This window comes from Temnothorax longispinosus, chromosome 6 (genome assembly GCF_030848805.1).
Source record: "Temnothorax longispinosus isolate EJ_2023e chromosome 6, Tlon_JGU_v1, whole genome shotgun sequence".
NCBI lineage: Eukaryota > Metazoa > Arthropoda > Insecta > Hymenoptera > Formicidae > Temnothorax > Temnothorax longispinosus.
This window is the reverse complement of record NC_092363.1, coordinates 6,065,845-6,092,605: the sequence shown is the minus strand read 5'-3', so window position 1 is coordinate 6,092,605 and position 26,761 is coordinate 6,065,845. Positions and strand designations below refer to the sequence as shown.

General features: G+C 35.9%; 2 protein-coding genes across 6 annotated transcripts in view; both read left to right on the top strand.

The window, feature by feature from the left end:
* Positions 1–26,761, top strand: part of LOC139814204 (uncharacterized) — a 157,386-nt gene that overhangs the window by 89,158 nt on the left and 41,467 nt on the right. For all 5 annotated transcript variants that reach the window (XM_071780303.1, XM_071780305.1, XM_071780304.1 and 2 more), the window contains one exon: positions 17,080–17,291. In XM_071780303.1, the coding sequence (XP_071636404.1) occupies positions 17,080–17,291 (212 nt within the window). The remainder of the gene's footprint in view (positions 1–17,079; positions 17,292–26,761) is intronic.
* On the top strand, positions 8,256–9,159 carry LOC139814206 (uncharacterized). The gene is made up of 2 exons (XM_071780308.1): positions 8,256–8,401; positions 8,475–9,159. The coding sequence occupies exons 1-2, from the start codon at positions 8,294–8,296 to the stop codon at positions 8,946–8,948; spliced, it is 582 nt and encodes a 193-aa protein (XP_071636409.1). The 5' UTR covers positions 8,256–8,293; the 3' UTR covers positions 8,949–9,159.

The window sequence follows — 26,761 nt, the reverse complement described above, 5'->3', positions numbered from 1 at the left end:
TGTTACCGCAACGATGGTAAAAATGGGGATGGATATATACTGAATCGACATAATAATACGGTAAGCAACGTAAAATTGAATGGTATTACGCAAAAATGAGGTAATCCACGAAATGAGAAAAGGAATGATAGGCCCATGCGTGGAAACAGCTCGATAAATTTTAAGTTGAATTTTGTTTATAGGGCAAATGTAATTTTCATAGCATTTCTTCTTCGTACAATTAGTGTAAATAAATGTCATATAATTTAATCCAAGTACAGCGGTTGTAAGTTCGTTAAAGAATGTGCACCACTTTAAACTTCTACGTGCGCCAGTTACATTCCTGAGAAATCTACTTTATGTACTGTACAAGACAATAATTCTAGTCGCATGCACTAAATGCGCTAGATCTTTACTGCAGCCAAGGTTGAAATTTCGTGTCCCTTGCAGTGCCGCTGTCGCTCGAATTTACAACATTGTGAAATATTAACACGTACTCTTAAAATTCAGCCTGCGCTTTTTTGTAGAATTTGCTACCTGCTGTGTGAAAAAGTACGGTAGCGTAAATATTACTAGCGCTAAAATTACGAGATGTTACTTTGCCAATGTCAAATGAAAATTTCAGACATTATATAAATCGAGTAATTTTTGCGACGATCTCATTTCCTTCCACAGAGGCTTGCGTGAAATATTTAGCTGTGTAAGATTTCCATTTCTGGTCGGATCAAACAGAAAATTCAGAATTTCGCGATTGTGACTCACATTACCGCGATCTGAATACTTGGGTCGGAAATAATTTCAAATCTAAATCCAGTAAGCCGCGATCTTTGGACGGATGTTTATATCCCAAGGGTTGTTACGACCGGATTCTGTCATATCTTTTTTGCACAACAATGCGCAGTCTATTTGTGTAGATGCTGTGAGAGTGAGCTTTTTCTCATTTGCGGACTCCCATATCGCGCACGTTTTCCCGCGCGATATTCTATACAAAGTTTTACCGGAAATTCGATCGGCGTCGTGATGTATCGCGGTTATCCTTTTATACGACGTATCTTTTTACACGATAAGGTGATACCGCATTGAAAACTGGTCTCGTTGTACGATATCTGCATTTTACGACGTGGCCGGCAACCGCTCGTGAGAAACGACTTCTTCTCGAGTTTTTATTCGACGTGCTAGCCGCATCCGTCAAGCTTTTATTTCACGACGGGATGGATATAAATCGATCTCTTAAGATTAATATAACGATAATGAACATTTTAAGACTTTTACAAACCTAATCGGTCTTCATCTTAACAACTTAATTGTCAGGCGTTTCGCACATCCATCACTTACCGCTGACAGTTTTAACACTGCACAAAAATTATTATCTTTATTTTATTTCGTGTTCTTTGACGAGATATTTGTAATTAAGACATTTTAAAGAAAAATAATATAATGTATTAGATCGTTGCAGACTTACCATTAGTTATATCTTACTCGAGTGAAGTCGTTCATCTCGATATGAAAAATTCGACCGAAGGTCATCCCAGCGAATAGTCTTAGAAATTTTTTCATGGCAGTCTATGCTTGTAAAGTATGATCTGATGGAAAAATGTCCTTTCTATTGAACGACTCTTTCGCGCTAGCTTTATAAACTAAAATTAAATCGATGACCCAGTTCGAGATAGCAACAGCTCATAAAATTGAAATTTTCAACTTAATACAAATTTGGAATACAGAAAGAGCTTTTATCCGAATAATCATTCGATTTTCATATTCGAGCTTTCCTTCGACCGCGTTACTTTTTGTCGTGTGTAAAACGACTAAAGTATAAGTGCAAGACGTCGATAAAGCTTGCATATCAGACATTCTATACATTTATTAACTCTCGGATGTAGCCTACTTTTTTTTATGCAGTTGCATAAGCAGCATTACATAAATCTGATCCTTTCAGTGACGATGGAAGAGACGCTAAATATCCTGTAAGAAGTTTTATACAATATTCGTGTACACAATGCACTCAAATAATACAAAACTAACAAGAATTTTTCCGTTTTAAAGAAAATATTCCTATGTGTTAACTTTAAAATGACGAATTTACAATAATTTTCGAAATAATTTTGTTTTTTGGTTTTTATACTGTACATAGTGTATGTAACAATATAACTATTATAACAATCTGATATTAACAAGTTGATTATTAATAGTAAATTTTAATTACTATGCGCAAATTATTTAATCCTTGTTTTAATAAATTAAATTTAAACATATTTAAATTTAAGTGATTAATTATTTTATTTAAAAGAAACTATTGAATTAATGTTCTGTTTAAATTTGAAGAATGAAGTTCATCTTTATTGTGATTAAAAAACATATCTACTAAATAATTATAATTTATATTTATAAATCATATATATACCTATATATTTTTTATAATTTATTATTATTATTATTTAAAATTTTTTGTTCCAAGGGGAATAAAATTGTGTAATTTTATTCATTAATAGAAAAAATAAATTACCATATTTTTATGACAAATTTATTTTATTCTCCTATTTTATTAAAATTATAGAAAAAATTCTTGACTCATTAAAATTGCATTATAATATTAGAGAAACATTCGAGAAATTTCATTTCTCTAATATAAAAATTTGCCGAGCGAGAAATAACAGCGATTAATTTATACAAATACTTTTTCCATCTGAATAACATATTTTACTCTTCAGATAAACACCAGGTTTGCTTTACAATTCGTCGAAATTAATTTGAGATGTGAGAGGCAGAGTTCCGATTTTATTCTGTTACTTTATTTATTTATTATATACTGCAGGATAGAATATTCAGTTATTCCGTTTCATTGGTATATACGTTACATATTTCGTAATAACAACAAAACCGGGCTATGGCATTTTGTTGATGTGCGGTCTTGGGGGGAGGTATATCGCGGCGAACTCAGTGCCTGTACAAGGTTGCGGGTTGCCGCGGTGTTATCATTCGCGCCGCGGTAGTCGGGCGAGCAGGTAACACGAGTCGCTCTCATCTCCTCGAACGATTTGTGTTGCAAAATTCGAGGCAGAATTCCATTTCGTATACTATGCAATACCAAACATATTTTAAGGAATCATTACAGCTATATACATATACACGATAAAGTAGGATATAATAAAATACATATTATACGTATATGGCTTATAAAGTTATAGAAGAACAGAATTTTATCCTGAAATCTGACGAATTAGTGATTGTCTAACTAAAAAGCGAGCATTATTTCTCGCGACCATTTTGTAGGAAAAATTGGCGATTACTATCCTGCGCAATTAATTTTGATGATTAAAAATTCGCATCTAGGCGACAACGACTGTTTATCGAGATAGACATTTCGCGCGATTTATTCATTCTGACGTAAAAATTCCAAGCGCGTAGTTATAAATTATTGTTTTACGATATTTGTTTACTGAGAGACGGTTGTTTGTTCAGAGATGCTTGGATCGGAACATATCTCACGTCTCGTACTTCAAATTTTTACCGACTTGAATGTAATTTGTTCCCCATTCTCGGATTGAGAGCGCAGAGTGATACGTAAATCGCGAGATCGAGTAATTCAAGTAACGAAAAGCAATATATCGAGTTATGAATAATACATGCTTTTCGCAGGATTTATACATTCGAAATGTATTGCGCAACGCTGAATTGCGGTATTATATACTTTTGGACGGTTTATCGCGCCTTAATTAGTTCATTAGTTGAACTTTATCAATCGCGCGTCGCGCGTCGCAGGATGAAAAGTCGTCAATTATTTATTTTTGAATTTATCGCTTATTAACGGTTGGAAAGTCAACACCGAGTCGACTAGTGTCGCGTTTAATTAGCAAGTACTATCGTAAATTAATCTTGCATTTTAGCTTGCATTGATAGTTAATTTTATTTAATACATTATTTGATATTCACTTATTATCGTGAATTGGGCGTTTATATATTGATGATTTATTGAAAATCCTTTGTCGCTACGTTTATCTGCCAGTCGCCGCGTGCGGAACGTACTGTTTTTTTTTGTTATATTTTCGTCGTGACGTAGTAAAGTGCGCGTCGTGTGCGATTAACGTCGGAAGCGCCGTGCATAGTGCAGTGTATTTATCGTATTCTTGATGATTAAAATTTGTGCAATCGTAATTAATCATGTTTTCGCAAATGAATGTTGTGCGAATGCAATGAAGAAACAAGAGGAGAAGAAAGAGAGAGCTTGAGACTCTGATGGACGACGACGAAGCAATTATGAGGTGAGATACACCAGACATAGGAAATTTACAAGAGAAATTTGCAGGCATAAAGAAAGAAACGATAGAAAATATTTTACAGATGAAATAAACTCGGCAAAAAGTGACATTAATAGAGTTATTTTCGCTAAAGAAAAATTGTCTTTGTATTTAATACAATTATTATTATACTTTTTATCAAGCACTTTTATTCGCACGCGCGAAAAAGATTTTCAGAAAACAAAATTGAGAACACTACGAAGATATATTAATGATAATATTCAGACAATCTTTTTTTAGTGCATATACATATATATATTACAATTGATTGAATTTTCAAGTTTATTATTTAAACAAATAGTAAAAAGTAAAAAAGTGAATAAAATAAAATATGATTGTAATAAATGAAATTTAATTTGTCTATTTTTATGTCTTAACGATAAAGATTGAGGCAAGATCTTTACGTTATTCGTGTGTGCAATAATAATGGGCTAAATTAATGGAATACTTATGATAGAGAAAAATTAATAATATTTATTGGGTGCTATTTTTTATTTTTATTTTTTCCTTATTCCAAATTTAGCGTTTGGCCTCGTATTCTTTTTCTAAAGTTAAATATTATATAAACTAATACAGATTAATACTTAAATTTCTTCAGTATATGTATATGCCGAAACCATAAATAGAAAATAGGCAGAAGATATTTTGTAACGCAATACGATGCAAAAATAAAAAAATTAAATGCATCGCTACAGATTTAAATTCGGAATCAGTTTGACCGAATTTATTTGGAGTAGTCGGAATACATTGTTCTTTTAAGAGATAAAGTATTATTTTTACAAGATAGTAACTCATAAAACATTGATTTAACATTTGACACGATAATGACAGCCTCAAAAGTGACGACATAGTACTTGGTGCAAATCAACTTTTATACCTAAAACCCTTTTACTATAATAATTTCGAATACGGTTTGTGTGAGACAAGCGTTGATAATGTGAAAGCAAATTACGTTGTTATTTCCTTCCGAATCTACGTGGTGGAATAAATTAAATTTGGATTTACATGGCCGGAACAGATTGCGTCAATAAGGGACAAAATATTGTTACAAATATTATACGTAATTCATAAAATAATGATTCATGAATGACACGATAACAATAGCGTTAGGAAATGCTGATATATTATGTATATTTTAGATACAAATCAACTTTATACCTGACATCGCTTTATTTCTCTATAATAATTATTTTGAATTCGGTTTGTGTGAGGCAAACGTCGAGCAGCAAATAAAATTATTTACTTCTAAATTGATAATCGCATAAAATAAAATTTTCTTGGATAATGACCGAAACAGATCGCGTTATTAAAAGACAAAATGGCATCTCATTACGAATATTACACGTAATTCGCAAAGTAGTGACTCACAGATGATACGATAACGATAGAGTTTGCAACGTGCTGGTGTATATACTTTAGATATAAATCGACTTTACACCCGTAGTCGCTTTTCACCCTTTACTTCTGCGATAATGATTCCGAGCTCGGCTCGTGTGAAGCAAGCCCCGAGACAGTGAGAGCAAATAACGTTCATTGTTATTTACCCTCGAGTCTGCGTGCTCGCGTAAACTCGGTCGGTCGGGGGTTGCTTAAGCGGAGCATTTGCGCTTATCGTGAAGGACGAGTTGTATCTTCGTCGAATGCTCCTCCTCGCGTGAAATGCCGGCCGACATATTCGATCTACAGCGAGCATGGAGATTTAAACGTAGACGCAGTCGTGTCAATTCGAAGAATCTAAAAATTTTCTGCCTGTCTTCTTCGTATGAGGTATGTAGACGTTACAAAACGACACGATACGCTATATTCCACAATTCGACAAGAGGCAGAGATCGATTTTGAGTTTCCACTCCAATACTTTTTATTCAGCTTTGGAAAGTTGAAAATTTTTACTTTTGCTTTGATTATATTGAAATAATACTATAAATCTAACTATTCTTCTTAGAAAGAGACGAAGAGTGAGTTCAATCGAAGGTTACAGTTAATCGGAGATGGTGAAATACGAGGAAGTACCTTAATTTCCATTCACAAGTCGTATTAAATTAAATGCGAATATATTGTTATGTCATATATTTCCTTTTATATATTATAGTTTTTTAAGTAATTTTATGTCACACGTGCATGGAAAGTGGCCCATTACGCATGCGACGCGTGCGTGATAGACCACTTTCCACGCATTTGCAACATAAAATAGGGTGTGTAACACGTGTGTTAAGTTGAAAATTGGTCGTGTTATTTTCATCTTACAGCACTTGTTACACAAATAAACTATTCTATGTAGGTATATTTACACATTCAGTGCTTTATTTAATTTATACACAAACTTTAGCAGTATTTTACAATGTGCCAATAACAATTTAGCCACTTTATTATTTTATATATCTAAAAAGAAAAATGGAAACTTAAAATGCATAATTATGATTGTGTTGTCTTTTCTTTTCTTTTTTTTTAATTGACTGTTATATATATTTTTTTCTATGGAATTCATCAACGGAATCTGTTTAAATACGCTTATCTGACATCGTTTCCGCATGCACATATGGCAATTTCATATCAGTGACGTATGCCCAAAAGAATGTGGAACATATTGATGCATTGTAGAATTATTAATTATTCTTGTTATATACAGAATAGAGTTGACAGTAGAATAAGGCTACGCAAGTGGCAAAACAGATGCGTACAAACAGATCGTTAGTCAGCAGCGCGAATAAATATCGTTATTGCACTGCAATGCAAGCATTAACAGTGCAAGCATTGGCAAACACGGTAACACAAGATAGCAACATGAAAATAACAATGGTCTTCATGGTCTTGGCGATCGTGGTGTGCGCCATGGTCCAGGAATCCGTAAGTCTTAATTCGAACATGATCGCTTATCGTTGAATTTCTGGGGAATAACGACATACTATTTTGCTCAAAGGAACAAGTATTTTGGTACGTCGCCCCCATGTCAATGGACAGCCCCAATGAATCTAGTAATCAGCCAAAAAATGGATTAGATCAATGGTCCGATATGAATGATTCACGGATGAATGATTCACGGATGGACCACTCAGAGATAGACCATTCACGGATGAATCATCAGAAAGAACGGATCATCCCAAATCGATTCCAAGATCAACCCCTAAGAAGATTGCAACATCCGCAAGTACAGATATAAGTGCATCAAGGGTACCTGAAAGTGCATAAAGTGGATAACAATTGCAAATGACGAGATCCCGGGGACAACAGTTCTACCACAACAAAAATAAGAAATGCAAAAACTATTCAGGAAGGAAATAATGACAAAATATTAAGATTTTATAGCATAAATAATATAATTATTATATTTAATAAAATAAATTATCACTGAGAGTAGTAGCTGAATTGAATAGCAATAAAAATATATCAAATACTTGAAAATATGGATAAATGGATAAATATAATTTCCTAAACTTTTTGAAAGAAAACTAGTTGCAAATATCCGATACAATATTCAGTAATTAGAAAAGTAAGCAGTTTTAATAGAGATGTATTTTTATAAGAACTTTCTCGTGATGTGTGTAATATTAAAATCCATATTATTACACGGAAAAAAATGAAATTGCTTCAATTAAACGTCGACTCACGGACTGCTACAAGCATAAAGAGTTAATTTAATTGGATATTATTGGACCAAATATTTAAATTATTAAAACAATTATCTGATTATGTTTTTTGTTCATTAATATTGATGTTGCATCAATAAATTTTATCTCAATAACACTGATCTGTTGATACAAAAAGTGATGCTGTTGATACATCTTTTTTTTTCCGTGTATAACGTACGTTCTTAACTCATTAAGTTCTAGGAAGCTATTTCATATCAGTAACATATGCCCAAAAGAATGCGGAACATATCGATGCATTGTGAAATTGTTAATTATTCTCATTATATATAAAATATAGTTGACAGTAAAATACGGCTACGCAAGTGGCAAAACGGACGCGTACAAACAGATCGTTAGTCAGCGGCGCGGTATAAATATCGTTAGTGCACTGCGATGCAAGCATTAACAGTGCAAGCATTAGCAGCGCAAGATAGAAAGATGAAAATAACAGTGGTGTTCATGGTCTTGGCGGTCGTGGTGTGCGCCACGGCCCAGGAATCCGTAAGTCTTAATTCGAACATGATCGCTTATTGATGAATTTCTGGAGAATAATGACGTTCTATTCTGCGTAAAGAGACCTTGGTCCATCGGCTCAAATGGCGTGTTAGGGGCAGGCATCCCCATTGCACCTAATAATCAGCGAAAGCATCGAGTGGAATTAATACCATTCCCAATTCCATCTGACTGGGGTTATTTTGACTGGTTCGAACCGACCCGTGTCTCGAGTGACCGGATCTCGAGTTGGTTACGGTTCCTAGACCGACCTAGGCCAACTCTTAACGGGCCCCCTAACGGGCCACCTAACGGGCCCCCTAACGGGCCTCCTAACGGGTCCCCTAACGGGTCTTCTAACAGGCCCCCTAACGGGCCTCCTAACGGGCCCTTTAATGGGCCCCCTAATGGACCTCCTAATAGGCCTCCTAATAGGCCTCCTAATAGGCCCATCACAACAACATCATCCGGAAGTGCAGATATAAGTGCGTCAACAATACCTGAAAGTGCAACAATTGCAAATGACAAGATCTCGAGTACAACTGCATCAGGATAAGAAATGCAAAAACTGCCAAGGAAGGAAACGATGACGAAATATTAAGATTTTATTGGAAAAATAATATAATAATATAATGATATAATAATTATTTGTGCACTTAATAAAATAAGTTATCACTGGCAGTAGTACCTGAATTGAATAGCAATAAAAATATATATTGAATGCTTAAATATATGCATGTAATCAATAAATATAATTTCCCAAACTTTTTGAAAGAAAATTAGTTGCAAATATTTGATACAATATTTAGTAATTAGAAAAGTAAGCGTTTTAATAGAGATGTATTTTTATAAGAACTTTCTCGTGATGTGTGTAATATTAAAATCCATATTATTATAACATACCTTCTTAACTTATTAGGTTCTATATAGGAAGTTTCTGTGCGTTTCAAATCCTTGTAAAAAGATATAAAGGTTGAAAGTAGAAGTAAAAAAGTAAATGACCTTTTAATCTAATAAATATTCAACTAATAAATAATTTGGTATGTCTTTTTGAGTGGAATTTTTCGTACAGATCATTCTAATAATAATTATATTGATTTATTCTATTCAAAAAGGTAGACGAAATCATTTATTAGTTGAATATTTATCAGTAAAAAGGCAAACATCATTTTTTTTTACTTCCACTTTCAACCTTTATATATATATATATTTTTTCCAGATATCTCACCCTATCATCGATTAGATTTTCGGAAAGAGCAACTCTTTTTGCTTTTAAATATTAATTGCGGTCTAAAATTTTAATTAGTATGCAAGTTACAAAGGTTTAAAACAGAAAAGCGTGTAAGGGCCTCCTAGGACTCAATGGGTTAATATGTGTATTCAAATCTAATCAATACATATCGGTTTTGCAAATATTTTTCTAGCGTGTATTAGTTTATTTTTAACATTAAAAACTACACGAATATCATAGTGATTACTTTATATATATCCAGGGTAGGCCGGAAAATGTAGCACAAGAGAATTGTAGAGGGTGATCCTATACGGCTCAAACCAAGTCGACTATAAAAATATCAGTTAAGTGTACGCGTACTCGATTAACTTTTAAAGTCTTTTTTTTCGAAAACGAGGTCTTATTCGAAAAAAATTTATTTTATCATTTCGACTTATTTTGAGCCATAGAAATTCCTTTCTCGATTGTATTCATGTTTTCCGGCTCACTGTGTATCTCTTGATAACACTTGTCACGACAATTCAATTTTATAAATGGCACTTTGTTCGCGCGAATTATATCAACATACGGACCGTATATCAATATACGGTCGAAATCTGTTTGTCAGTTAACAACAACACGCGGTAAATAAAAAAAATTGAAAGGGAAGCAATACGGGAGAATGTTATTCATGCTAAATCTGCCACGGTGCGAAATGTGTGAAATTCACAAACATTCCGTTGGTACTGCATAAAATATAAATTGTGACATGGGTGTTATGGGACGAAATGGATATTAACGCATTCATTAAACTTTCTATTCATTAATATTTTGTCCAAAGTATTTATTGTTACGTAGGAATTATTATCAAAGTTCCTTAAAGCGACAAAATACTTTTGTATGTATAAAAAAGATATTATTTTTTCTCTATAACACTTTATTTTGTTTTTATTTTAATTTATTATCTATTTTTGATATGCAGACTTAGATGACAATTTTATATTTTTAAGACCTCAAATTCCAAACATATCTCCGTACATAAATTTTTATGAAACGTTTCCTAGATATTTTCAGCACTCTCAAGAGTTTCAAACATTCCAAACTTTTAAGACCTCACGAGACTTCCGAGAAATACTAGTTTTGAACAATATTTGGAACAATTCGGATCTTTACACAATTGAATTGCTCGAAAACTCTCGAAAGGAGAATTCGGATGCTATATTATCACTAAAAGAGACTAACGAAGGTATTGAATACTGGCTGAGATGATGACGTTTAAATTACTTTTTCGCATGACGTTCATTTTATTGTAATAATTTGCAGCGAGCTAATGTGCAACGGTCGTTACTAAATAATTCCCCAAAGGTGGCGAATCGCGATCTACATCGTGGTACTCGTGCGGCATACTTTATCCCCTTGAGATACGACACCGTGGCAAAGTTGGCGGTATCTAGTTAACCTGTTTCCGGATCTTGAGGTAGAGGAAAATAGGATGTTACGTCAAACACGATTAATGTCCGTGGGATTCAAGGGGAAGGTACGATGCGACGGAGACTGACGTTAATGATGCCGATCGAAGTTGACAGAATCATTTTGCATCTAAGTTAACTTAAACGTAAATAAACTCGCGATCGTGACAATTATGGGATTTGATCGTTCTTTTGCGTATAAAAAGATCAAAGTACTTTATAAGATGCAATAAATATAATCGATCATTTCTGTAATGTCGTATATTCTACTTCTCTGCTCACGTAGCTTCCTACGTGTAATTATTTTTTTAATTTTATTTTGCTACAGCTTAATTAAAATTTAACATTTTTAATAATAATTAACAAATAATTTTTGAACTTGTAGTATTTTCTCGAAACGATCGCCTATGATCGTTCATGATTGTCTAGTCAAATAACTTTATTTCACGTTTCTCCATGCGTAAAACGGAGAAAGAGATTGTTTTGCTTGTATGATATTTTTCCGCGAAATCTTAGCACGTAACGTTCAATCTGAACTACACTGCATATAGCCGGGTAAAAAAACGTACGATTTAACTGTTTCCATCTATTATTCCACGTCGTCTCTTTTGAAGATCAATGGTTCCGCCACGAACAAGCAATTTCACAGACGAAATTACATAGCCGAAGCACACCCAACAGTAAAAGCTGTGTTGTTTTGCCGTCATATACAGATCAGGTTTTTTTTTCGCGGCATCTACGGTACGAAAATTTGATGCAGTATTTTAAAGAGGAGAGAGCGCAAGAGCTCGTAATCGATAGAGATGTCTCGCGAGAGTCGGCCGAACGATATCGCGAGATAACTCGACGATATATGCAAAAAGAATTTGGAGTGCATAAATCCAGAAACTCACAATTAATTATGGATGCATCTCGAATTTAAATGTAGTCGTAAATTTACTGTATTTAAATTTTACATATTTCGTCAGTTATGGACCTAATTTAGCCTTGCTTCAAATTGCATGTAGAATCTGCAATGAAGAGTATTATATGTTACAGTCGTCCTCATTGTGTGAATTATTTTTATCGCGCAGCCAAATAAATCATTTGGTACACTTATTCCAAAAATAATGTTTTTGCATGTGGAGAGATTGATTCTACGTGTTTTTTAAGTGCTGTAATTGCTCATTAAAAAATGCTCTTTTAGAAATTCTTAAATCATCTGTGATTGATGCTTGTATAACGAGGAAATTGAGATAATTTCTAAAGAAAGGCGTTCTGAAGAGAGAAAATTCGAAAATGTTAGTTTTTCTTGAAGTTTCTGTAGGAACAGAAAAGCTTTCCGGTGGAACTGAGTTTTAACAAGGAGCTTGCAGTCGAGTGAATCAATTGACCCTCCCCGACATTACCGGCGTTCTCAGCTCGCCCAATTTACGACTGCGACTCTGCTGCAAATTGCCCCTTCACCGCGAAATTTTCGCCACGCGCGGTATAAAAAAAAAGAAAAAAAGAAAAGAGAGCACAGAACGAACAATAGATCGGTTACACTTCCCCTCGCATAATTTTTTGCGCGCAGACGAGAAAGCCTCGGCAGATAGTCGGTGCCGCCTACGTCCCCCTAGAAATCCAGTTATATAAATGCGCATATGTGATTTAGACCGGGACAACGGATTATACCGTTTCGATGGACGGGCGAATGGGGCACCGTCATTCGCGAACGCAAAATTGCGAAACACATTTCGCGTTCCATTTAGGGATAATTGCGAGCACGGCGCCGGTTTCCTGATAAAAGTGTGCTTAGCGCGATGACCATAATATTATAATCGAATGAAACTACATCGTCTACGATGGAAACGATAAAACACTGCAGAGATTTATATATCATGTAGATGTATGTTTACAATGATGAAATATAATATTGAAAATTCCTAGCTAATGGATTGTTATTCCGCTGGCGATATATCGAGAAGACTCTCGATTTTTTTTACATGAAACGTTCAATGAAATAAAAATGCAAACGATATAACAAACTTGTTATCACTTGAATATATATTACCTATGGTAATTTTTAAAATATAATCGATGTTTTTATATGAAAAAAGCTTGATGAAAAGAAAGAAGGGTGCATTAAAATTATTTAATTTAAAAAAGAGTGTATTGAAAGAAACCTTAATACTTATTTGAAATTTAAAAGCTTAAAAAAAATTATAAACTTTCGCGATAGATAACTCTTTTTGGAGAGAGAAAATTTTCTCCTTCGCGAAAATATTGAGTCATAAAATTTGATCGAAATTAAAGTCACCCGTCGCGGAACAGACTGTACATATCGAGAGCGTGCCAAACATAACAAACTACGGGATCTATGGGATCTGAAGAAAATAACGCAGCTTATATCACGAACGTTGTTAACAGGATTTACGCAGTATAGTGCTTTACACAGCGGGCAACTATAATGATGTAGGTGACACGGGGAAGTATTACATTCGAAAGGGCTGTGTTTTAGCACAAAGGTATTATTATTATTATCCGAGCACCGTTAAGCTCTGTACTTGGAACAAGAGCGGAGAACAATGGCACCATGTCCAATTCGGGACACGCGTCCATATTGGCTGACTATTATATCAACCACCGCGTGCAATCGCAGAGACGTGTTGTCTGTCAGTTCTCCTTTCTCCCAGCATCGTCGTTTCGCACGATTTCAAGACAAATAGCACCGTGAGTGTCGATTGTGAGGCTACGCCGTCCACAAAACTTGCACGATTACATTACGCTCCGCATTGCGTTATATTATACACGTTATATTGAATACGTTATATTGTACATTTTAGCGAACGTACATCGAATCGCCGAACCGATCTTTACTATCACGTTACGACGCTACGACCATCGTTTTACGGCCGTAACTTTGGTTTCGAGACTGCCCGTAATGCGATAACGTAAATGCTACGAGCGCGAGATATTTCGTTGCCGATAAAAGCGACGATACCCCGGCCGTGAGTTCCATTTAACTTTTATTTGCCCTTCGAAATGAATATTATTCGATGTTGGCCGTTTCTATATGTCCGAAAGAAACGAAGTGAGAACGAACGAGCTGTTTAGCAGTTTTATTTAATGCGGCTCTGACACCTGAATAGCCGATATATCTGAATTTGAAATAAAATGAAATATACGGGCATGTGCGTCTTTGTATGCGCGCTCCGGTAAAATTCAAGCGAATATGTAGATCGGAATGGCTGCAGCATCACTGACAGCTGCAGCAGTGCTGCACAGGTTTATATATGTATAGTATATATTATATATTTTTTTTGCGAACTCTCTCTCTCTCTCTTATCCATATATATGTATATATTTGTGTCCTATATATATATACTATATATGTTTTGCGCTTGTTTGTTGGACTCATATACACAGATATCATATACCAGGGGAATTCATCCGCGTATCACTTTTCTTTCGTCACATTAAACATTTCTCGTGCGCATAACTCTTTCGAATATACAAACGGATAATTCGTGTTTTAACGCGTCCGACATGTCCGCGTTTGTGAAAAATAAAAACGTACATTAGCGGAGAAGAGAGGAAAAAATTGCAATGTAATCAGGCACTTTCGCGAATAACAACGTGCACTTTGGAAGGAAAAACGTTTAAAATATAGCCAAAGAGGGAATATCCGTAAAAACAGTAGTTTTTATTTCCTGTAAATATATTATCTATCATATTTCAAAAAATACTTTGCCGAATTGCAGCAAATAATACATTTTCTCAGAGAGACGCAGTGTATTTTCCATCTCGGTCAGTTAGTTAAGCTGCTACGGCTTTGAACTGAGAACCGTAACTAAACAGAGGGATCTAACCGCGAGGAGGATCCTAAAACGAAACGTAGGTTCTAACCAACCGCAGTGGTATTGAGAGATAAATCTATTTCTCAACTGTGTGTATATAGGTCTGATTATGTGCGTGGTTGGAAAATTTACGAATGTTGGAAAATGTACTTACTTGTGAACACAATTTATTGGTACAAATTAGAATATTAATTATTAGAAAATATGAAAATCTTAAAAACATAAAATATAAATTATAGGAATATTAAAGATATCCTTTAATAAGTAGATATACTAAAGTATATATATATATATATACACATATATTATTGTGAGATCAAAAATTGAGAAAAATTGTTGTGGAATTTACTAGTTAACAAGAGAGCATCCGTTTATTAAACGCTAGACAATATAACATCTCGTTAATTAAAGTTTATAATCTCTGGCGACGAGTTTACGAGTGCATTTTGCATTGCCTTCAGCTTTGGATGTAAACAACTTTCGCGTCCTTTGTCATGCAATTACGCATTTTCTTTCGCTCACATGGAACTGCGAAATACAGGATGTTTCGCAACTTGCGATCTTAATTATAACAGAGAAATTATGTAACAAAGTTGAAAATCCGTTCTTAATGAAAATATTAAGGTGCATGTATAGCTTTAGAACTATCGAAATTACAAAACCTTTTGTAAATTGAGTTTCAATAGACAAATAAGAGCGACACTTTTTATTTTATTTCATGTATTAACAGACATTTTTTTAATTAAAAAAAAAATGAATTTTTAAATTAAAACATACTTTGACAGAATTTTAATTTGAGATCTGCCAAGATATTTCATTTAAAAAAGTTAAAACATTATGAAAAATGCAAAAGTGGTCACATCAGTGGGACATCCTGATGTACCTGTACCTTTTGCTAACAAAAGACTGATGACTTTAAATTAGCCAGAGAATACGATTACAAGTTTAGATTTATTGTAGAAGCACCCTCTATATACGCGCGACCCAATTTTGTTTTGCTTTCTGTTTTCTTGCTACAATTCTCTGTCAGAGCTAATTAAAAGTATGTGCGTGGTATCCGGTACAATAAGTAGATTACGTTATACGTATTCTGTTTTCCACTCTCTCGACCAGGCAACCCATCATGTAGCTTTACGATTTCCGACCGGAAATTCCTGGTCGCAATGCCATGATTCCTGTATCGATCTTCAGTGGCTACGTGCCGAAAACCAGCCGGAAATCGCAAAGCTTATTAGGATTTCGGCAACTTAATTCGTTCTGATCATATATGACATTCCGTTTTGTTTTCGAAATACCGAGAGATCGGAGATCGCTGGTCGTTGAGGTTTTTCGTGCACGCATGATCGGTCACAAGGCGAAAAACGAGAGCATTCGATCAGTGATTGGAAGTCCAGCCTGAGTAAACGAGCGCGAACAATCTTTGAGTGTGTACGCCATCCGCGCGTTTGCACTCATTGAAGCAAGTTGTTTATTCGTATTTGTTCGCGCTTATTGTTTGGTCTGGATACCGCTTGATGATCTCCTGGGCACGTGATGGTCCTTCAACACAGCGGAATAGGATATCGATTTAAGTGCACGATACATTGAAGTACGAAATGCTTCAAATAAAAATTTTGTTAAAGCGTCTTTCATGATATTGAAGCAGAGCATTGTAGTATTATTAACGATATGCTTCCTGGTCTAGCCATTTTCGTATTGTAAAACGCCGGAAGGCGCAAAAACAATTCTCTTTTAAATGGTAATGCTTTCTGGCTTTATGATCAAATATCGCATGTTATTGAACGCTGGCATTTGCGATATTTATTATGTATGATCTTTTGTGTTACTAAGCCAATGATCTTTCGATGTCTGTGGGCGACATGGTGAAAAAGTTCGCCGCGTTCTTGCCGCATTTTAGATGCACGAAATGTCACGCGATTGCATATCATTGGTTTGCGCGCGTCGAAAGTTCGAAAGTTTATAATGCCTTTGCTCGATATTCTAACGGACTGATTAAATAGAATTTGATATTATTTAACATTGAACTAAAATTTCTGTTTTAATTAAGTTTACACAAAGTACAAATTTAAATAACTTATTCAAACAAAGAAAAAGGAAATTAAATCGATTGTCTGTCCGCAATCAGCGTCGATTTACATCAAGTGCACGTGACGATATTTAAACAAATTCGGATGGTTATGATTGCAGGTGGATCGGGCGGAGAAGGAGGAAGGGCAGGGAGAGGGTGGTCTGGTGCCGTCTTGTAGTGGTGCTTCCGGTTCGAGGATGGGCCCTGGGCCCGATTCCGGTAGCAGCGCTCCCTCATCAGTTCCCCAGTCACTGGCTACCTCAAGGGATGACGAGGACGACGAGGACGACGAGAGCAGCGGTAGGCCAACTAATGGCCACGGAGGATCGAGGTTAGTGATTCTCGACACACTCTTGCATCCCGGTCATTTGTGATTATCCTGATTTTAATCCTTGGCATTTTGTCACGCGCGATAATACGTAGATCGAAAGACGGATTCGCGCTACTGACCAGTTTTTCGACCCGTTTTTATGGTTCTTGATATATACGAGCAGATTTTCATGCTTCACATTCGAAAATTAAAATTCTTTAGATTAAACTAAATTTATATATTTGTTTATTTAAGATATATATAATTGATAAAGTTAAAATATGTCGTATTTTATTGTATTATGTAGATTGAATTACATATTATTCAGATTAAATTTATGTATCAAAATTTCTGATTAAGTAACGTAAATACATAAACGCAGATTAAAATGGCTGTAATTAAAAGATTGCTAGTGCGGAAACTAACGATTGTCCTTTCCTACACTTTGTTACGAATGCTATTTCCGCGTCCGACATATATCGGTTAACAATTTAACGTTAACCTCATTAAACATGAACTTGCTAGTGTGTTCTCTGTTACATACGATTAAACTTGTAATTATATTCTGCACATCATGCAATCCGGCATGAGATCAAAGTTTATGGAATAAATACAGCTGCTTCGTTTAATATGCTTCGTTTAATAACATTTTTATCTTTTTTATAGATAAAAATGTAGCTGCATTGAAATTGTCGAAATTGAAATATAATGACATAATTGAGAAATGCATAACGCACACGTTGCACGGAGAATATCGATTATTAATCGCTTGCATTTAAGAAACGCGGTTGAGAGAAACACGGAAATTTGCTTTTATATGTGTACGTATTTGCTTAGAGATAACTACTTTATATTTCTCATTAACACAGAGAAATACTCTATATTTCTCATCCCTTTGTGCAATTAATTAATTGCATACTAATTTAAGTGTATCAATCAGCCGCAGTGATTTAGATGTTCAGTCAATGTGATTCGATTAATTTCTATAGGTATACTTTTGATGTGTGCTCGCGTATACAGGGAGGTTTTAGAAAATTGAGACGAACCGCTGCTGCTGCTGCTGCTGCTGCTTTTTACGTGAACTATGAGGAGAGAAATGGCAAAAAAAAAATTGTAGATGCATTTCTGCGGAGAAGATAGGGTCGCAGGAAATTAGATAACGCTGAACCACATACAAGATTCTCTTTTAGCCATTTTTCTCGACCTTTACTCAGAAAAGAGCGACGGTCGTTCCAGTTAACAGCAACATGCTGTATAATCTCGGAACAGGTCTGTCTCTTCACAGTACGCGTGTCGCGTCGGCTCAGATTTGAAGACGAGATAATTTGCGCGAAACCCGAAATCTGGAGAAACTCGCTGAATTTCGTCGTACTTTGTTTCGAGCGTCTCGCGAATTTTATCGTGATCGTTGACGATAGTCAATTGCGGCTGTGGCGCATTTTCTGCGACGTCTCGTGCCGACTGCAATACTTTGAAAATTTCATTCGATACTTGGTCTGCGTTTGATCTCGCTCGTGGTGAGAGTGCTTTAGTGCCGCTAACGATTTTGCTTTCAACGTGCATTAATATCCAATATCTAACGATAAATGCGGCAACCTGGTAATATAGCGATATACGATATAGACTCCATAACATAAACTTGTTATTTTAATAAATTTTTTACTTCAGTTGCTTTAGTCGATAAAAAAAATAAAATCTCCCATTTAAAACGATACGACGGTTTAAAATTTTGTTTATGGCTCTTTTAATCATGAGGTTTTTTTTAACGTAATGTCATGCAAATGTTATAACACACGTCAAAAGCTTTCGACAAAGTTTACATCTGTGAAAGGTTCGCAGATATTCGGGATTGATATCCTGTTTTACGCTTCAATTCGGAATCGTAGTGATCAAAGCTGCAAATGTCGTGTGTTAAATAATGAAAATCTATCTTGTTTTTTGATGCGTAGTATACTTGATCGAAACATTTCGAATATTTAACAAATTTTCGCCGTATTATTTTATCCTGTTTATTTGCTATACCGAGACAGCGAAACGTAAAATATCAATGTATCGTAGCCGGATAACAACTTTTACTAATAGCTGTCGATATTAGTAAAGCGAAATCTCGCGCGTTCTCAATTAATTTAAACGAAGCGTTTATTAATTATCGTCTCTCTGTAATTGGTAATTGCGGTAAGTTATGTTCGCAAAGTAACATCATGAAACTATCGATTCACAAAATACTCTTTACAACGCAAATTGCAGTAACTCAAATCGCTTTAAAGCTAATAGTGATGGCGCGTCCTCATTATTCGATTTTCGCAACGCGTTTCGGCAACACGCCCACGTCACATGCATCGAAAATGCGCTTTCAATACGCCGCGGTAAATTTCAGGCGGAACATTTCGCGATCGTAATAGATGGGACTTTAATCGGGCGGTGATGAATTTGCGAGTGAGAGCCACTCTCTCGCGTTTCAAACATTTAAACATACGTAGTATTTCACCCTCGTAATCACACGCTCATCCGACGATCACACTAATTCCCAATGTGAAATATTTACTGTGTATACAGTCTGTATACTTTGCTTCAACTGATTGTGTTTGTCACAAATAATGACTTTCTTTTTTTTACCCCTGATCGTGCAAGTGGCACGTAACACAATTATCTGATATCAGAATATATTGAGGGGGAAAATATTAATTGAAATTGATAGGGCTACAGAACGGTGATCGAAAACGTGGAATATATTTTTAATTTTTCAAAACTTGTGTCTTCAAAAGTCTCTCTTTCAAAAGCTCAGTAACGTGAAAAGAATCGAGAATGTTACGGAAAAGTGAAGCGTTACGGAAGACAGAACATTTTTCACATTGCATTGTATTAGATTACTAGATAGCATAAACTTTTTGGTATCAGCATAAATGACTCTGTTATGCTGATTTTGTTAATGCAAATTGGAACTTCAATGGCTTTTGTGGTCATGCGTATTAAATGACGTGTTTCATTTTGAATGAGTCGTATGCTCATTTAAATCATTCATATTTTCCGTGATGTAATGGAAAACGTAGATATACATATTTGTATGTAATACATGCGCGCATTATCTGATTATAGTAGTATAAATTAAAGGAATTATGTGCACGCGAAATGCGACTGAATTAACGAGAGACTGAGTTGATATAGAGTATGGCATAATGTTTTTGGTCGCAAAGAGTTAATCATACTAATTTTGTCGTATTATTTTTTATTCTTATTAATATATTTATTAATTCAATTATTTTTTTTAATTTTATTAGTTTAATTAACTTTTTTAATTTTATACTTTCTTTTAGAGAACCTCTATTCCCTATTTTTTAAAGAAAAATTTTTTTTTTTTTTTTTTTCAATGTTTTTCCTCAAAAAGTTCATGAACGCCGTGTCGAATGAGAAATTTTTCTCGTACGAATTTTACGCTAATTAGATGAAAAATATGTCGAAGTATATTAAAGCAAAATGAAAGAGAAGTTTAAGGTTCATCGTGATCTCTCAAAATTCACCCTTCCTCTTGCAAAATGTTTAAACTCTCGATTGCTCCGGCCCCCATTAAAGTTCGCTCTCGAAGTTCGAGAGGACCGAGGCGAGGCTTAATCTCCTTCTTATACACTCGGTTGATCGCGTCGAAGCTTTTTCAAGATATGGTCTATCTCGGGCAACGCTCGTTTCACGGCGAAGCGATAATGGGAATGATAACTCGGTGAAATCTTGCGCGTAAGTAAGCACGAGAAAATATAATCCGGCAAATCCGAATAGGGTGAAATTTTGCGGAAAAGCTTTTCAGCTTGCTTCATCAATCATGGCGGGTAAAGGACGTCGTGTAACTGGATATCGCGTTTAATAAATCCATAAGAAAAAAATCTTAAAATTGCGAGATCAGTCTTTTAGATACTTAACGTTACTTGGAAATACGTGGAAAAAATTGAATTGATAATACAATAATCTTACAATTAATTTCAAAGATTGGAATGGTAGTATAAACATTAATGTAATTTCTAAATTTTTTTATTTTGAGAGCTTCGAGTGATACATCTGTAAAATCCTGAATTAAAATGTTGAGAAACTAAGTCAAATTCGACTAATTATAAGTTCGACTTTAGCCTTTCGTAGTATTAACTTTGAACTGATTTCATAATTAACTAGGAGGGCAAAACTGAGACATACGAAGAATTATACGCTGTTTATATACTGGAGAATCCCACAACATGATAACGTTTTTCGATGCGCTGACCAAGTTTGCTCTAACGACGTTAGTGCGGCTCTAATAACGTCGATCCGGCGGTCTCCCAGCGTGGATTATTACTCTCGAGCCAATTACAGTTCTCGCGTTCGATGGGGGCTGAGACGCGACTCATTTTCGCTTGGATGCAAAACGTGAGAGATTTTCTTCCGGCTCGGAATTATGTCTCGAGGCAATATTTCCTTGTCGCGCCCGATCGCGGCGAGCACCGTAATATCGCTCCTCGCGGAGATATCGAGTGAAACAAGCGTTCTTCTTTATCGCGAGACCGGATTCTTTCCTCGGGGCAACACGTAATTCAACGAGGAAAAGCTTCGATAAAGAGATTGAAGCAGAGATTCGCGCGATAATGATAGAGCTTAACTCCAAAGTGTACAACTCTTTTGTTCTCTTTTAAGCCACAAAATATCTCTTACATTTTTTTTTATTAACGTATTTCAAATATTGTAATATGCAGAACACTGCATTTCTCGAGTCGCTCATGGAACTCTACGACGTTCTGGAAAATCATTGAATTATCATCCAATTATCATATGAAACCACGGTTCGAAGTTATTTACTTTTTAATTGAAGCGTGGAGACTAAGTCAAGAGCACTCGTGCATCTCAAGTAAACTATGTAACTATCTCACTGCAAATGCTGTTCGTACATTTTCCGTCTGAAAGAACGTGAAGAGCATGTCGGCCGTGATTTTTTAATCAAAATCCAAGCACTCGTTAGATTACGTGATCACCCGTACTCTACCATAATCGCGGAAAGTTCATTGGGAGAAACGTGTACGGGTTTCGCGATATTCGAGATCCAAGTGAGAACATCGTTGAGTATTTTTTTCATCGTTAATCGGCAGCGTAAATGCTTCATCACGCGTTCCACATAAATCTTTTCGTTAAAACGAAAATTTTCAGAGCGGTGAATGTATTACCGTTTTTAACTTTCTGATACAATATTGTGCATTTTTTAAAATTATTACATTATGTTCTTTATTTTAAATATTAAACTGTCGTATTCCTTCTTTTACTCATATTTATCATAAGAATATCAATGTTGAAAGAAAAATTTATCAGTTCTTATTTATTACTGTCTTTCACGTTATACTTTCTTTTTTTGCCTTAATTTTTATAATTCTCTGATAAAACAAGTTCCTTTTTGAGTTTAAGTATGTAAAATTTATTTTGAAAATTATGCTTTGTGCCTCTGAAGTAGAGAAACAGAGCCGTGTTACTTTATTCTAAAACTAAAATAAGCACTATATTCTGAAGTCGTACAATCATTCTCGACAAAGCAGCCTTTTACGAGCATCTGGCAAACGTGTCATATTTACATAGAAAATTCCTCATTTCCCGACATGTTAAGAACGAATATAACGGAGTTCATTGCTACGTCGACGCTATCTCGGTTCCGCTGGAAAATATCACGAACTGGACTATTATTTCTAGTTTTTAAAGATGTCTCTCACCTCTGCCGCCCTCATTTCTCGATTTTCAGCAATTACAATTGAATAACCGCGGCTCGAACGAGAACGTTTTCAATTTTCTCTCGAGTTATTCGATAATATCATGATTATTTCTCGTATTATAGAAATTTGTGATACCTCAACTCTCAGCAATTAAATAACTACAACTCAAATAAGATCTCAGATTATCCGTTTTGTGCTTTTTCTCAACCAATTCCGCAAAAGAGTATTTCAATTTACCGATGTATGTAATATTTAAGGTGTAAATATTGAAACGTTAAATAGATAAAGTTATTCATTAACACCATCACGATGTTGTTAATGTAGTACGATACGATGGCGCGGCAGAAGCAAACGAGCGAAAATTCAATGTGTCTTCTTGCTTTCTTGTTTTTCCCATTACATCGCAGATACCTTCATTCCGCGATTTCCCCAGAAACCAGCGAGAAGCAAACACTCAACAATCAGGACCGGAATTTCGTGTGCGATGAGATAGCTATCCTGGTGTTTTCTTAATATATTATATGTGGATAAACACACACACACACACACACAGATACGATATTTTTCATCTCGAAACCTGATACCTACCCTCCTTCTTAGGGGAGGACATAAATAAAATGGAAGTTCAAGTTCCATCCAGGCTGAATTCTGAAACTCTAGATAACATCCGTTAAATTTATGATAGGCTTTTAATCCGTTGAAGCGTAGATATTACAAAAACTACTAATATTAAAATTATATAAGATATTTTTGCAAAAAGGCACGAAAAATCTTTTATATTGATTGATCTGTTTCGCAAAGTGATCTATGAATGTTCCCGAATAAAATCTATAATATCTATAATAATTTATCGTACCGCTTTAAATAATGAAGAAATAAGTGAAGTTATTTGAAGAATTTTTTATTGCCGCAAGAATTACGAGGTCGATATAGAAAAGACTGAATATTTTCTTTTCAAAAGACGTCGACCGGCTCTCGGACGATTGAAGGAAACACGAGATTGTCGTATCATTAATTTGATTATATTTTTTCCAGCTACGCTCTAGGAATGACGAACATTGCGGTTGAACGCGACCGTGCATGCGGGACTCGCGTTAGCTTTAGATTTAATGGATACGGTAGCGAAAAGCGAATTCAGCTTCACCCGCGTTTCTATATTAATTCGAGCGCACAAAGAAATCTCGCGTGCTTGGTCGCGATACAAGTAAGCACTCTCCCACAAAGGAGCAATTTGGGTGAGAACGTAAGCTGAAAATTGACCTGTATATCTAGCGACTTGGAATGATTGTATCTCGAAAGAATTTTTTATACCAGTTACGCGCGTACAGGAAATCGAGCGGAAGAACGTTGGATTATTCGTTTATTGTACTCGTCGCGAATTCTCCTTTGCGACGCTATCGAAAAGTTAGAGTCGTTGATAAAGTCAATAAAGCAACATCTCGGCAGCGACGCGCTAATGGAACATACAAGTACGTATTAAACGTAAAACAGTTTTCTCTTGACAGAGAGCCGAAGTAATATCGCGAGTTTTGTAAGGATGAGGAAGAACTTAAGAATTAAGTTAAGTGGGTCAGTCATTTTAAAGTAGGCGAGCAGTCGTGGAATAAGTAATCGTTTTCTCTCAGTAGTGTCTCAGACTTCGCCGAAAGTATATGATGTACCGAATATATCTTTTGCTAGGGTATCTAGTCGAAATTCTTGGCTCGAGTGCTTCTGTATGCGCCGAAAGTTTGATCAAACGTTTCGGAAAGGCTCCTAGCTGCAGACTAACGTCAAAGATCAGAGCATATGCCAGACGCGACGGCAGCAGGACACGCTTGAAGTCAAGTATGACTTTTCGGCGATAACTCTTCCCCTGCTTTGTACGAATTTCTCGTGCATCCCTTTCAAATGCATTATCATTTTATCATGATAATCATTACGGAAAAAACTGAAGGGACGTTGAAAGAAATGGCAAGCACGAAGCGAAAGATGTGCGAGCATATTTTTTGCGTATAATTGTCAAAGTAAAAACCGGATAAATACTGTCATTATTTTAACGCGACTAATGTCAATTAAAATTAAATATGGATTAATCTCTCTCTCCTTTCTCTTTAAGTTCTTATGAAAGAAAAACAGATTGCACTATTATACTTTATGAGTCCTCAGCTTAGTAATCAGTAGCAGAAATAATAGAATAATAACGTTCAGAACGAAATGACCACAGTAAATATCTTGCTTCATCATGCGCATCGAATTTACCAAGAAAGGAGGAGAGAGAAGCCTGTGTTTTGTGTTGTAATATTAAAGTGGTATTAAAATTTCCGCGCAGAATAATTGGATGAAGCGATGCAACTAATTTCCAAGTCGAAGTTTTGCATCCGACTCGCGCGCCTCGTTGCTCGCCCGTCTGTCCCGTCGTGTCTGTTTCCCCTTTTTTTCCTTCGTCTCTTTTTTTTCCCTGTGACTTCTCAATACGCGTGACGACTCGCGCAAACAAGGCGTACAATCAGCAAGTTCCGCCTTTATTTATTCAGCGCGGATCCGGGATCCACTATCCCCGAATTTCGCGGCACCGGATTCCTATTTTCCCAGGCCGCTCGCACCCCTCACCGTCTCTCTGGAAACGGCAGCGATTCTGCCGCAGTCGTGACCCCGCAATCTCCCGTCATAGTGGTAAATCGCACTCGGCAAACTGCCGGCGTTATCGAATTCACGCATCACATCAATTAATGCCGCGATATGCCGTGGCGCCGAACTTCTGTCGTTGGGAACGGTAACACTTTTTTTTATGGCTGAAAGAGGGTGAGGGGACAAATGAATTTAGCGTCACGTCGCATCAGCGGACGAGTTTTCAGCGGAGAACTCGTTTTTCACGATGTGATATGGAGATGGGCAGACGGACACGGGAAAGGAAAGGATGAAGGATTGCATGTGATTGCGCCTGTCTGAGAGAACACGAGATTGACTTGGAGAAAGAGAGAGAGAGAGAGAGAGAGAGAGAGAGAGAGAGAGAGAGAGAGAGAGAGAGAGAGAGAGAGAGAGAGAGAGAGAGAGAGAGAGAAGACATGAATGATGAAACTTGTTCACGTTCTCAATGATACATGTTAGAGATCATAACTGTATATTGCGTTACTTTCGTGCGAGATCGTTTCTCGTGATGTGAGTAAAGCTTTTTATTTTTGCGAAACCACTGTTAGCTGTAAGCACCTCGCGAACGTGTTATCGAGCATGGTTCGAGAATAACGTGCGGCTTGGGAATCACAAGTCACGTTGCATCGGGAATTAATCATTGTTAAAAGAAATACGTTTACGACATATACGATTCGCGTCTTACATAAATACGAAGCATTAATAGTTCATCCCCTGTTTCAACTTGGAACGAGGAACTCGGAAGTTTGTCGGAACGTTGATTTTTCCGAGGAGATCTGCTCTGATTTTCAGTAAACTTCAAAAGAATTTATATTCGAGGCTACCTTTCTTTCTTCTTTTTCTCCTTTTTCGCGCTAGAAGCAGTTATTGCGAGTTGACCTCTTAGTATTTTTAGAATTAATATTTATCCACAACACACGCTATACGCGCAGAGTACCCCTTCGGCGGGACCCGGGGAAAACTAACAGACGTGTCCCACGTAGTACAGATTTGCGTTAAGAAATCATGGCGACATTAAAGGAAACCATCTTGCCCGGAGCGAATGTTGTATCATTCGCTCATACATAACGCATCCTAAGTGTGTATCCTGGGTCAGATCAAGAAAGTGCGAAAGAGGAAAAGGAGAAGCACGCTAGAGCAGGGTATGAG